The sequence below is a fragment of the Corvus moneduloides genome, chromosome 3 (assembly GCF_009650955.1).
Source record: "Corvus moneduloides isolate bCorMon1 chromosome 3, bCorMon1.pri, whole genome shotgun sequence".
NCBI lineage: Eukaryota > Metazoa > Chordata > Aves > Passeriformes > Corvidae > Corvus > Corvus moneduloides.
The window spans coordinates 33,203,372-33,217,847 of NC_045478.1; the positions used below are offsets into that span (position 1 = coordinate 33,203,372).

Genomic DNA, 14,476 nt, shown 5'->3' on the forward strand with positions numbered 1-14,476 from the left:
GAGCGGGGTGCGGTCGCCATGTCGGACTGGGACGCCAGCAGCGACGAGGAGCTCGGCGCGCCGGACTGGCCGCGGGCCGCCGCTGCTGCTGCCGGGCGGCTGTGCTGGTCTCCCAGCACCCCTTCTTGGGGCCGCGCCTCCGTGGAGGGCGTCGGGCGACGGGGGAAGAGCGCGGGGAGTCCTGGAGGGGAAGAGTGGGAGCCGCGAGGCGCTGAAGGCTCCGGCGGCCCGAGGCGGGCGGCGCGGCAGCGGGCGCCCCGAGCTGCGGCCGGCCAGGCTCAGTACTCTGGGGCGCCGCTCTGCTTCCACCTCGACAGCGCCCTGGTCGGGGCTCTCATAGGTAATGACGGGTGCACCCTGAGGTAAGGGGGTGGGGAGGAGGGGAGGAGACGGCCGCCCCCAGTGTCCTGAGGGAGTGCATCCCTGCCTTCCGTCGGTCTGGCCGTAGAAGGGCCCCTTGCAGCTCCCGTGCACCTCTCTCCACCTGGGCATGGCAGCGTGCTTTAGCAGAGTTTCTCTCTCTAGGGAAACTTTTCCTCCCTAAAGTGAATGAGTTGACGTCTGTTTCTCAAGGCCAGCAGTGTGCAAGTGGTCCGAAGCCCCTCTCTAGTCACATGGAGTAAGGGTGACAGTCTCTTGATCTAGTTTTACTCCTCCATCTCTTCCACTGAAGGGCATTCCTCTACACACAAGCCTTGCATTTGGTTAACTGACAAAAGAGTTGCCTACAGTCTCCAACGATTTGGTGTCACACGTTCTTCTATTTCTAGATACACGCACTCATGTGAAGGTCTTGGGGTTCAGTCACAAATGAAACACTTAATGTGTGGGTTTGGGCAGTTTGTCCTGGATCTCTGTAATCCCTGCTGTGAATCTTTATAACAGGTCGGGGTGGAACTAAAATTAAAGAACTTGAGGATTCTTCGGGTTCCAGGATAAAGGTATCATGTGCTGTATGTTGTCAAGACATGGGCTTGGGAACATACTTGGTTTTGTTTCTGTGTAAACCAGTTGGAGGAAGTTGAAGGGTGTTAAAATAGCTGTAATAATGCTACTGTTTTAGAATTTGTCAAAAGGAAGTGGAATTGAGGGTGCAGCTTGGATGTTATGTGAAAATAAGAAAAGGTTATTGATTTTTTTTTTCCTTAAGTTTGCATTTATTTCCTTTTCTTTTAGAAAAAGCATTAAAGGGCCTTTTCATAGATCAAGTTAAATTTCGGAAAGAAAAAGGGTGAAAAATGGTGTTCAGTTTGTGTTCTTGCATAATGCTTGTCTTTGCAGTATGAAAGAAACTTCAGTGATGTTTTTGAACCTAGGTTATAAGAGGAACCTATGAAGCTGAAGTAAAGATTTTTGGCAGCATCGATGAGCAAAACAAAGCCAAGATGTTGATTGACAATGTTGTTACAAGTTCTGGACAAAACTACATTAGAGGTGGAACAGAGAAAGGTAAGAAATGTGGGTTTGGGGGAAAAAATATTATGGATTGCCTTTCCATATATTTGGTAGTTTGCTGGACTGTTTTTATATTGTTAGTATTTTACAGAGTGAATTAACTTTAACCTTGTTCTTGGGCAATGGCATCTCCTTAAAACAGAAATACCAAGGTATCCTCCTTTTTCAACTATGGACAGTTTCCCCCTTCCCCCCAAACTGCCAGGCTTCTGTGAAAATCTGTTCCTGTGTGTTTTCAACAATTTCATGTATGCAGGATGTTATACCACCTTGGTTTCTTTCATTATCAGTCTGATTCTTCCAAAATACCAGTATTGGCTCTAGTGTAAGTTTAGTATCTGTGGAGTATTACAGTTCAGTAAACTTTTCTAAAGATAGTCTGTAAAGTGCTGATCATAGCATGGACTATGCTGACTTCCTACTATATTCATGGGAAGTTAATGTTTTAAGATTTGATATTGTACTTCATGCCTGGCTTTACTAGGCTTTTGTGTGGTAACTTTGTTACATGGATATAGAAATATTGTTTGTATGTATGAATGCTGCTTTTGTTATTGGTCTTGTATGTGCCCCCAACAATTCTTTGCACAGGCAAATGCCATCCACGATTGTTGATCTGAGGCACTGATGAGGAAGAAGGGATCCAGGATTTATGTTCCAGCATTAGAATAAGGATTGGAGTAGTTGTGTGTTTCATTTTTAGAAGTGTCCCAGGGGGTGGATGAGTATGTTTCAAGAGACTAGAAATATATAACACTTCCTTAGTATTTGTGACAGTGCTTTCCCTATGTTCCCTGCTTTTCCACTAATTTTCCACAGAGTTGTGTTGCTCTTTATATCTTGAGTGTAAAACTTACTTAGGAAGTGTAAACCTCATGAAAAAAGAAGTATAGAATATAACTAGACTGAGACTTTATTGTGGTGTTGGATGCTTTAGAAGTAAGCTTTGCTCTTGTAGCTGTTGAAATGAAAGCTTTCTGTCTGCATATCATCTGCTGGTCTCAAAAGTTTTTCAAAAACTTGCTGCACAACAAGGCTAATTTATAGCTGGAGGAGAAGCATTTCATAACCTACTTTCTTTAAGCAGCTAAAGATGTTGAAATGTTTCCCTTTTGTTATCAAAACTGAATTTGTACAGGTTTTAGCAATGTTTCAGGGCAGAAACCTCGGAAAGAATTTTCCACTTCTATGTTTCATATCTGCTCAAAATTTATGAGGCCTTGCAATAGAAAAAATGTGTTTGTTTTGAGGGGAGATTTCTCCCCATGGTTTGTTCCATCAAACAACAGCATTTTGTTACTAACTCTTCAGGAAAAACCTTGGACATTATCAAGCCTGAAAATAACCCAAAGAAATCAGTGATTAACTGGGCCTCTCTTCGAGAAAACAGGGCCAAATATGAAGCTATGAAATGGGCAGGTTAGTTTTACAATTTTGATTGTATTATACTTGTCTTTGTGTGGTAAATCTGTTGGAATGCTTAAACATTTCTAATACCTGCTTTGAGATGACTGAATCTTTCAGAGCCCAAATTAGTGATGTATTTGCAGTGAGCTGACCTTGTTAGCATTTCTCAGCATGGTCCTGGAGGACACTGATTACTGTGCCAAGATGGTAATCTGTCTTCAACCTGCTACTCAAGTGGTATTTTGAATGTCACCCTTTGAAAATGGTGTCATTTTGTATGTGGCCACAGGAAAAAAAACAACTGAGAATTGTTAAATATAATACTATATATGTTAGTAGAAATTACTTTAGAACTTGAAATATGGGGAAGAGTATTTTCCACGGATACTGAAGTATTTGTTTCAGCCTGCATCATTTTATGTGAGCAATGGTCTTCCATCACTTCCAGCTAGTTTCCTCACTCAAGGCACTGTCTGGGTTCTGGGCTTTGCATCTTAAGCTTTAGTAGACTTACACTGACTCTATTATTTCTTGCTGATTCAAGTTGAATTTTTCTGATTATTTAAGGCTTGCCTCCAATTAAGAAAAACTTCTACAAAGAATCATCCAGGACTGCATCTATGTCACAAGAAGAAGTGGAACTGTGGCGGTAAGATAATTTCTTTAGGGAATCATCTGCTTGGCAAAAATTACTGTTAAGGTATAAAGCCTGGAATGTGGGAGATGAAATACTGAGACAGAGGCATTAATGCTGGGGTCTTGTAGTAACTTAATCTTCTTAAGAACTCTTTTTTGGGAATGAAACAACTAGCAGATGAGATGCTATTAGTTGTCTGGAAAATTAACTTTAGGGGTTTTCTGCTTCTTTAAAAGTGTTTGATCTAGCTGAATTTCAGAACAGAAAACATTCAAGACAGTTCACTGACTTTTGGCTGTTTCTTTGCCTTTTATGAGACAGTATGTACATTTTCTAGGTCCTTCCAAATAGGATTGTTCACAAGTTGACTACCTCTTGGCTGCAATTTTTTTCTGTGCATTTTTTTAGTCAAAACCATCTTCAAACCAAATTCCAACTTCTGTTACTGTTGTCTTCCTTTCTGTCTGTCTTGTCTTTACAAGCGCATCCTGGTGAGTACCTGCTTCAGTTAACTGTACCCATTCATTTTTACCCAATGGCCTATGTGAATACTTTGCTGGGAAAACAGATCATCTGTTTTCAAGTGATGTTGTTCAGGCCTTGGTAATCGTTTCAGCTCCCTTCAGTAATTCTAATGAAATTAGTGAGCATTATTTGTTAGCTTTTTATTACTTTCTTTCTGCGAGATGTCTTTTTTTTCTTTGCATGCCAGAGAAACTTTGCCACAGTGACCAAAACATGGTATTGTTTCCAGCTGTTTTCACCTTTTTCCTTGAGGTATATGGATGTGTTATTGTTAGAGCTAGTGAAAATTACAGAACGTTGTTCTTGTAGGTTAAAAATATGTACTGAGGAGTAGCACTTGTGTGATAAAGGAATTTTTTTTTTCTACTTCATCTAATTGGTTCGCTTTAAGGAAAAAAAAGGCAGCAATTGAAAGAAATAATTCTGTAAACATATGGGGAAGTTGAATTGCCCATTCTTTTCCTAGCTTCCACCCCACTTGAAGAAAAGCTTTTTACTGAAGGGAATCTTCAGAGGAGTACAGGACTGAAATCAATATGCTTATGCATATGTCATGGTTTAAAACCAGATAGAGATTAAGTTCTAAGCAGCCACTCCCCTTCCCTCATCCCCTCTGGTGAGAGAGGGACAAAAGGCAGAGATTATGGGTTGAGATAAGAATTTACTGGAAAACAGCAGTGCGATAAGAAAACCAAACAGCAACAACACTAGTAACAACATTGTATAAAAGAAGGGGATTACATGCAACATGCTCATGGAAGTCTGACCGACATGACACTGCCACAGCTGGCACCACACGGCTCCCGAGACAAAGGAGAAAATGCTGGATGAAACGGTCCATACCCATGTTTTTTTCCCCAAGCCTGAGATAACAAACGATGCCAAGCCCTCTGGTTGGACCATCCACACCACCTCACCGCTCCATTTACCATTTGCTCCCCCAGAAAAAGGCACAAAATGGCCATGGAGGGTCCACACATTGCCTTTTTCTTCCACAGGAAACCACACCTGCTTTCTCCTGGAAAGTGAAAAACCTTTCCACCCCCTAATGATGATTTGGGTGGTATAGAGTTAACAACATAGGTATGTCCACATGGCTCCAAGCTCCTCTCACTGCCACTGCAAGAAAATTAACTCTGCCCTTGGTCCAAACTAGGACAGCATATCAGTAGCTCTGAACTGGGGGAAGCGTTGGAACACCAGTTTTTAATGTCGTCTTTTATTTGTGTTGTGATTTGGGTTTTGCCTGCTTTTAGGGATTGGTTGCTCCAGGGCTGGTTTTGGAGCTTGTCTTACTGGTCATGTTCTTTTCCCAAAATTGTTCTGGTTTTATTCTCTAGAGTACCCAGGGAGCTTCTCTGAAAACAGTTGGGGAAGGTTTTTGTCAGAATATAGAATTCTGACTGATAAGTTTAAGCCATTCCTCTTGAGTTCTGAGTTGTCTTTGGGTTTAAAACTTGTCACACCTAATTAATTTGTAATAGAGTATAATTGTAGCCTGATATGACAGGACTGCAGTTCATGTTAATAACCATGTATAACTTCAAATTAGTCATTCTTAAGAAAGAATGGTAATAGATACCTCTGGGAGACATGTTCCTATAATAAGGCTATCAAGAAAGTTAGAAGACTAATTCAGTCCCATTCAAGAGCCTGAACTTGTTTTTTCTTGTTCCAGGAGTTTAAAAAAGTTAAGAAACACAGTGTTTTGTGTTAGCTGTACTTTTTCAGCTAATGAGACTTTAAAACAATTGCACTACTTCAACTCTATACAGGAAAGAAAATAATGATATAACTTGTGATGACTTAAAAGAAGGTGAAAAGCGCAGTATTCCAAATCCTGTTTGTAAATTTGAAGATGTATTTGAGCATTATCCTGATATTATGGCTAATATAAGAAAAGTTGGTTTTCAAAAGCCTACGCCAATTCAGGTATGTCTTCAATTTTGATGACTCTTTAACTGAAGCTTAAGAGAAAAATGAAAAGTACATTTAAGTATTTGTTGTTTTATGTTAGTCCCAGGCTTGGCCGATCATACTCCAAGGAATTGATCTTATTGGTATAGCACAGACTGGTACTGGGAAGACATTAGCATACTTAATGCCTGGATTCATTCACTTGACTTCACAACCAATGTAAGGACTGCTCACGGGTCTGATTTGTTTAGCTGTGCATTCTTCCCCCTGCACTTACTTCCTCCTGCACCCTGAGATGATTTTCTACGAATGAAGATAAAAATCATGTATTGGAAAAAAAATTATAAATCTGATGGAAAAAATACCAGTTTTGTTACCATAGATTCCATTAGCAGCAGTGTACAGAGGAAGTTTAGAACAGTGTAAAAATGTTCAGTGTCAAGTGTGATGGACTTTGCCTGTCCTTTTATACCAACATTCTAAATATGCTTTGTTGCAGATCCAAAGATCAGCGTGGGGGGCCTGGAATGTTAGTCCTTGCTCCCACTCGAGAACTGGCACTTCAGGTAGAGGCAGAGTGTTCAAAGTATGCATACAAAGGAATTAAAAGGTAGTCTTTCTTCTCACTGGCTTGTTACGTAATATTTTTTTCTCCTACCAGTTGTGACTTAATTCACCTACTACAATAATTACATTTAAGAGAGGAGGGGATAGTAGTAAATGCAGAGTTTATATTTTCCCAATTTTCAGAATGTCTGTTTTGACTAATCTCATGGTCAAGATCTATTTCTTGTACACTTGGAATTCTCTTTATTGTAGCTTTTCTGTTTCTTTCCCTTCTATGTTGACAGCTGAGAAGAATCACACAGAATATGCTGAGTTGAAAGGGACAAAGATCATCAAGTCCAGCTCTTAGCCCTGCATGGGATATCCCCAAGAGTCACACGAATGTGCCTGAGAGCATTGTCCAAACACTTAACCCTGACAGGCTTTGTGCTGTGACCACTTCCCTGGGGAGCCTGTTCAGTGCCCAGCCACCCTCTGGGTGAAGAACCTTTCTCTAATATCCAACCTAAACCTCCCCTGACACAACTTCAGGCCATTCATTCCCTCAGGTCCTGTCACTGGTCACCAGAGAGAAGAGAGCTGTGTCTGTCCCTCCTCTTCCCCTCATGAGGAAGTTGTAACTGCAGTGAGGTCTCCCCTCAGTCTCCTCTTCTCCAGGCTGAACAGACCAAGTGCCCTCAGCTGCTCCTCACACGGCTTCCCCTCAAGGCCCTTCACCATCTTTGTTGCCCTCCTTTGGACACTCTCTGACAGTTTAATGTCTTTCTAACATTGTGGCACCCAAAACTGCCCCCAGCACTCGAGATGAGGCCACCCCAGTGCAGAGCAGAGCGGGACGATCCCCTCCCTTGCCTGGCTGGCGATGCTGTGCCTGATGCCCCCCAGGATACACTTGGCCCTCCTGGCTGCCAGGGCACTGCTGACTCATGTTCACCTTGCCATCGATCAGGACCCCCAGGTCCCTTTCCATGGCACTGCTTTCCAGCATCTCATTTCCCAGTCTGTCTGTACATCCAGGGTTGTCCCATCCCAGGTGCAGAATCCAGCACTTTCCCTTGTTTAACTTCATGTGGTTGGTGATTCCCCAGTCCTCTGATTTGTGGAGGTCTCCCTGCAGGGCCTCCCTACCTTTGAGGGAGCCAACAGCTTCTCCCAGTTTCATCTGTGAACTTGCTTAGTATCTCTTCCAGTCCTGCCTTCAAGTCATTTGTGAAGCTGTTCAAGAACACAGCTGAGGATGGAGTCCTGTGGGACCCTTTTAGTGACAGGTCACCAGTCCAATGTCACCCCATTCACTCTAACCCTTTGTGCCTGATCTGTGAGCCAATTGCCCACACATCACATGATGTGTTTATCAGCTGAATACTGGACATTTTGTCCAGATGGATACTGTGAGAGTATTGAAAGCTTTACTGAAATCCAAAAAGGTTGCATCAGCTGGCTTCCCTTGAGCATCTTGGTAGGTTACCTTGTCATAAAAGGAAGTCAGGCTTGACAAGCAGAACTTCACCCTCATGGAGCTGTGCTGGCTGTGGCCACTGACTACATTATCTTGCAGGTGTTTGTCAATACCTTCCAGAATAATCCTCTCCATAAATTTATCAGGCACTGAAGTGAGACTAACAGGCTGGGATCCTTGAAAATCAAAACAATGTTCACCAGCTTCCAGTCAGCTGGGACCTTTCTGGATTCCAAAGACTGCTCAAAAATCACTGAGGGAGGCTTCACAATGGCATCAGCCAGCTCTTTGAGGATTCTTGTACAAATCTCATCATGCCCCATCGGTCTGTAGGAATCCAGCTGGAGCAGCAGATCCTGCATAATTTGTGGCTCAGCTAGGAGTGGATTATTCTCGCAGTCATGGTTCTCCAGCTCAGGGCACTGAAATCCCCTTGGTGCATCGTGTATACTGAAGGCAAGCATCAAAGAATGCATTAAACAGCTCTGCCGTGTCTTTGTCCCTGTTTGTGAGGTGACCATCCTCATCCTGTAATGACCCAATGTTATTTTTATGCTGCCTATTGATACCTTCTCCATAGAACATGCCTGGCTTTCTTTTCTGTGAGATTACACTGCTGAATAATGTTCAGGTTCTTGCCCACCAGAGTCTTCTCCGCAAGGCCATCTTCTAGAAGGTTGACCCTGAGTCATGGGGTAATTCCATCCCTATCTTTGCTTTCGTTAAGCTTTATGGTATTTTCATCAGCCCATTTTTCTAGCCTTTTTGTGGTTCTTCTGGTAAAAGCCTAATTCTCTAGTGTATCAGCTGCTTGTGTGTTTCATCCACAAGCCTGGGAAGTGTAGATCTTCATTTAAGCAATTAAGCAGACATTAGTGTACTCTGAAACTTACTTGTAGGGATCTCTGTTAACTTTGTGTAGCATTCTGAGTAAGTGTTACAGTCACCCCAACAGCAAAACAACTGACTTTTGATGGTACTGTTTGGAAAATCATCCATCCTTTCATACATTCATCTATTTTTTGTGTAAATATTTTCGGAACAACCCAAAACGTAGTTGAACTATCTTCCTTTCACAATCACTTCCACTGCAGTTTCAGCAGAAAACTATTGCTGAGCTGTTGAGGGAGTGTCATTCAGTATTAATTTTATTGATTACTGGGATACTGTCAGTCATGCTGTATTCCTTTTTCTTGTTAATACCAAGTGATACTTTTAAAACAACATGGTGGCATTTATTTGAAAAGGATTGACTTTAGCTGAAATTTAATACACTACTTCTGTAAAACGTTTTATTTTACAGTATTTGCGTCTATGGTGGTGGGGACCGAAAAGGACAGATAGACATGGTTACCAAAGGTGTGGATATTGTTATTGCTACTCCTGGCAGACTGAATGATCTTCAAATGAACAACTTCATAAATTTGAAGAGCATAACATATTTGGCAAGTAACTGATATGCAATGAATAATGCACGATTTGGGAAATGGTTGACTCTGTTTGAATTTAAGCTGTAATGGAGTTTTCTATAAACTTCCAAAGTCTTAGTTACAATACAGCTTGACGTTGAAATGGGTGTTGGAGGGATGATTCATACTTACTATAATTGCACTGCAGATGTGAAATATTCCCTAGGAAAAATAAAATAGGCTTCTAGCACAGCAAGCATTTCAAAGATGCTAAATTGTTTTTTCAGTAACGTTTGGCATTCTAAAATTCACTTTGTCAGGATTCATTACTAATGGATGAAATGCCTTTCTGAAGTTGTCTTTTCCTTTTCTTTTTAAAGGTTACCAGTGACTCGGTTTCTTATTAGAACTTGTGCAGTAGCAGAGTCACACACAGATACTTAAGTGTTGGGGGACTGACTTTCATCTGGTCTCACTGGGAAAACAGCCTTATAAATGTTATTATTAATCCTTATGTCTTCATTTCATTCTTGCCTTTTGCTGTGCTGAACATGTAAGACTGTTGCTATTTGTAAAACACCTCCGTATATTCAATTTATTTCTAACTTGTCTGAATTGTTGCCTAGTTTGACAATTTGGCCGTGCTCTCTGTCCACCCCCACTACCCTGTGAGAGTTAAATTCTCTCCATGTTGTAACAAGTTAGCTCCAGTTCTAGGTAATAGTTGTGAGCTTACTGGCAAGGCCAGCAGTGGTATAGGGTCATTATAAATTTGACCATCTGGGAAAAAAGTTTATTATTGGAAGACAGAAGAATAGCCTTGTGTAGAACAGTAACATGTAATTGCTGAGCAGGATGAAAATAGGCCTGAAAACCTGCATTCTGAGAACTGTAGGAACAGTTCTGCCAAGGTGAAGTATAGTCATACTACAGGCACACACTGCTTCGTAAAGCAGTGGGCATTGAACCAAAAGCACATTTCAGTATGTGCAGCATATACTACAGTATGACAATGCCAAAAAGAATTAACTATCAAGTTGAAAAATATGATGATGTAAAGCAGGAGGAAAGACATTTGTTGTTGTACCACTAGCAGTTAAAAGCAGTTTTCAGAAGATTGCAACCAGTGCAAGTACCTTGTATTGTGATGTGGTTAAGGTCTCATGCCTCAGACTTTAAGGAAATGCTGCACTACTAAAGCCCCATGTCAAAAACTGGACATTGAAAATGCTATCTTTTTGTAATCTTTCTATATTTTTATCCTTGCAGTTTCTTGTGCTTTTTAGTATATGATGCTTTCTGTTTCCAGAGCTTTGTTGTCAGTTTTCAGCCAACAAATAATTTAATCGTGCAGCCTTGCTTTAGGGAAAAGAGAGTGGTATTAGATTTTAAATTTAACACCTTGGATGAAGAACACTCTTCATTGAAGAACTTCATTTACAGTTTTCATTTAAAGATCTTGAGTCTTATGAAGGTTCCCAAAGTAAACTTGGAATTACTTGCTAATATGATACAATTGTTTCCCAAATGACTTCCACGATCAGATATTGGGATACAGTTGTTAAAAAAACCCAACCAACCAGATGTGCCACCCCCTAGAAAAATTTTAAAAACCCACCACTACCAAACAAACAAAAAACCAAAACAAGAAACAAACAAACAAAAAAACCCTACCACAGCACCAAACCATTCATTATGTCTGAGTAGCCACAGGACCCAAGGTGAATTTGAGGTTGAAATTTCTCTTCTTGCCTGACAGAAGCATCAAGTTGATTGCAGTCTTGATTCAGATTTTTAGGAACCCATTTATTCAAGATAGGCTGCTGCTTTTCATTATTTCATAAGTAAGACTGGAAATTCTGTCATAAACAGCCTTTTGATGTTCAAAATACGTCATATGAAAATTGCTTTTTGTTTCCCTGTGTTCAATGTAAATCAGAATTCATTCATCAGCAGTCTCATGAAGTAATCTTATTTCTTTGGACGCCATGCTGATAAAGCAGAAGGAAGGAAATTGGAATTGGGCTTGAATAATTGGGAAGCACTTAGGAGAAAGTGTAATTAAAAATATATATATAAATCATGAAGGAGGATGTAGAAGGTAGATTGGAGTAATGCGTTTATTCTTCAGTACAAAAAAAAAGTGTAAAACTTAACAATAACTGATTTAAAACAAAGGAGAGAGGAAAGTAAATAATTTTGAAAGGAAGAACTGGCTTGTAAGATTTTCTTGCCAAGAAATAGAACTGGAATGAACAATATTAACAAATACCTATATATTTAAAGATAACAAGAAACCTAAGATCATGTCAGTTGAAAGACATTTAGATTATAAACCAGGATGTGGCTATGACACATTTGAAAAAATCAGTACTAGTGTCTATCTGACAGCAGCTATCAAAAATAAGGAAAGTAAACTTCAACTACCCTGATCCATCTATTAGACATAGATGCTTTCTTTTCCCTTTGCATCAAAGTGCCAGTGTACTTAATAGCATAGAAAGCTTCTGCTGCTGAAAAAGGCATAGCAGCCAACTCTGTATTTAAAATTAATGATGTTTCAGCCTTGCTGTTCTATTAGAATTCGTGTAGTTAATGAAATCTCCATGAGCCCTCTAAAAATAAAGAGAATTAAATCAAGAAATAGATTTCTTGTCTTCTGTCGCTCAGTTGATAATTTGTTGTCATTTCAGAGATTTACACAGATAATGTACTAAACCCCTTTAATATAATAAAATATCAGAGAATAATGGAGCATCAAAATTAGGACACTAGAAAGGGATTATCATCAATGTCCTGTATTTCCACATAAGTGACTAGAAATTGTCAATATTTAAAAGCCCAATCCATGTAACTTTAATTTTCAAGTAGAGTTTATATAAATCAGAGGAGAAATGAGTCTTGGATGTCAGTCTTCTTTCTTTGTATGAGACTGAAAACATTCACAAGTGTGCTTGTATACTAGAAAACTTATCAGTGCCGAAGAGTTGTACTCAGACCTCCAGCTCACTTGTTCACTTCTGGCTTTTTTTTGCCAGATGAAACAGAGCTTGTGCTCTGGGAGTTGTGCAGTGTCCTAGTGTGAGTCAGAATGTATGCTCTGGCTTTTTTCCTACTTCTAATGAGGAGATAAACTGACAAGTGATATTTTCATCCTGTATGAGATCTCTAATGAGGTAGAAATGAGATTTTCCCTTTAAATTACAAACAATTTCTTAATGTGTGTTGAGCGGGTTGCTCCCCTCTGGGTTTGGTTGGTTATAGGTTTTTTGGGGTTTTTTTAATTTGTGCTTAGTTTGAGACATCAACCTAATTATTGTTAAACAGTTGTTTTTTCTTTAGTGACTTTAAATGCTCTTAAAGGCGCTGCGAATTTTCTTGTTCTGCCTGTGAGTTTAATACTGAATGAAAAACTATCAAGGAAATTGGAGGTGAAATAGAAGTTGAACAGGTTTTGCAGTAAGTTACGGAGAAGATTCTGCAATTAAAACAGTTACCATTAAAATATCTTTCTGTGTAACGTCCTGCTGAAATAAACCCTTATCTGAGGGACTAGGCAGAATAAATAGCCTTGTTTCTGAACAGGTTTTAGATGAGGCTGACAGAATGCTGGACATGGGATTTGAACCTCAGATAATGAAGATCCTAATAGATGTGCGCCCTGACAGACAAACTGTTATGACAAGGTATCTAAACATGATAGTGCTCAGGACTTGAACATAAGGTTATTGAACAAGTTAATTTCAAAACAAATGTGTCAGTTATTAAAATTTTTACTAGTTTTCTTTCGAATTCTGTCTAGTCAGTCCTGATGAGCCATTTGACAATTTTTTTTTTTCCATTTTGTACTGCCTTATCTGATGTTTTATATCAAATATAAAGACAATTGAGTTCTCCCAAAAAAAGTAAGGTATCCTGTGAGTGCTAGAATTTGCCATATCAATTTGAAATGCCAGCTTATGCTTCTCCATCTGGGACCAAAAGCATTTCCTGACTTTGTGGTCAGTGTCTCTGCTAGTCTGTACCTGGATTAATTTTGAAATTATGCAGCTTTTGGGAACTTAAGAATTGAATATCCCAACAATAATTTTTGTTCCCACATTTTGCATTTAAGCTGTTGGTTTAGAGAGAAAACGGGCTAGATACTTGCTTATTAGGTATTGTTGAAAACTAAAATTACCTTAGGCTCCAATAGAAAGGCTCCATAATTGTTGCCTGTACTTTTAACCAGTAAAATTACCTTTTAAGCTTGAGTGCTGTTTACTATGATGAAATTAACGAATTGGAGAAGATTTTGCATGCTATTCTCATGTGTATTTCCCTCTTCACTTCCTGTTTAGTGCTACTTGGCCTGATGGCGTCCGTCGCCTAGCAAAATCCTACTTGAAAAATCCCATGATTGTGTATGTCGGCACTCTTGACTTAGCAGTAAGTTGTCCGGTTCTTTTTTGGTTTTTCCCCTTCCTTTTGCAGAAGAACCTACACTTAAGCCAGGAAATTTTCGCTTGTAACTAATTGTATGTAAGTAAATGCACATATCTGTTGTAATCAATCTGAGCTTTCAAGAAACAGCTCCATACTATTTGTTTCAAAGTTTCCTTAAAAGTTCAGAAAAATTAAAAAAGTATTAACTAACACTTTTTCTGTAACAACATCTGGAAATCTTAGCTCTTCAGTAGGAATCACAGCTGACAAGTATCAGTCATGTTGAATGTTCTGCTTCACAGTGCTGTTTTTGTGTGAGCCCTTGGTTTTGCAGCCTTAATTTCAGTTCAGCAAGTTCTCCTTCCTTACTTGGTTTTCCTTCTGAAGGTCTTCTTCTAATGCATACAGACCCTTAACTGAACTTGTGTTTCCTAACTGCTTCTTTCTCAAATGGGGTGGGAGCTTTGTACTAAACTCTTGGAGGACGCTTGTCTAGAGCAGGAAATACTTGTTAGAGTAAGAACTGTCTTTAAAGTCCAAAACTTCTAACGTGGATGTAGTTGCATATTTGTCATTGTTGTGCAGCTATGTGTAGTTGGCTTCAGTACCACCAGAATTAATAGAAGCAGTAGTTCACCCAAGATCTTTGGAAATTTTCCTTTTCAGTTCCACTTT

At 39.9% G+C, this 14,476-nt stretch overlaps 1 protein-coding gene across 1 annotated transcript in view; it reads left to right on the plus strand.

The window, feature by feature from the left end:
* The window catches only part of DDX43 (DEAD-box helicase 43), a 23,068-nt gene continuing 8,592 nt past the window's right edge, over positions 1-14,476 (plus strand). The window contains exons 1-11 of the mRNA XM_032104821.1: positions 1-340; positions 886-941; positions 1,317-1,449; positions 2,767-2,874; positions 3,430-3,511; positions 5,800-5,956; positions 6,042-6,160; positions 6,441-6,551; positions 9,271-9,412; positions 12,962-13,062; positions 13,717-13,804. Coding sequence (XP_031960712.1) covers positions 19-340; positions 886-941; positions 1,317-1,449; positions 2,767-2,874; positions 3,430-3,511; positions 5,800-5,956; positions 6,042-6,160; positions 6,441-6,551; positions 9,271-9,412; positions 12,962-13,062; positions 13,717-13,804 — 1,419 coding nt within the window. The 5' untranslated portion in view covers positions 1-18. The remainder of the gene's footprint in view (positions 341-885; positions 942-1,316; positions 1,450-2,766; positions 2,875-3,429; positions 3,512-5,799; positions 5,957-6,041; positions 6,161-6,440; positions 6,552-9,270; positions 9,413-12,961; positions 13,063-13,716; positions 13,805-14,476) is intronic.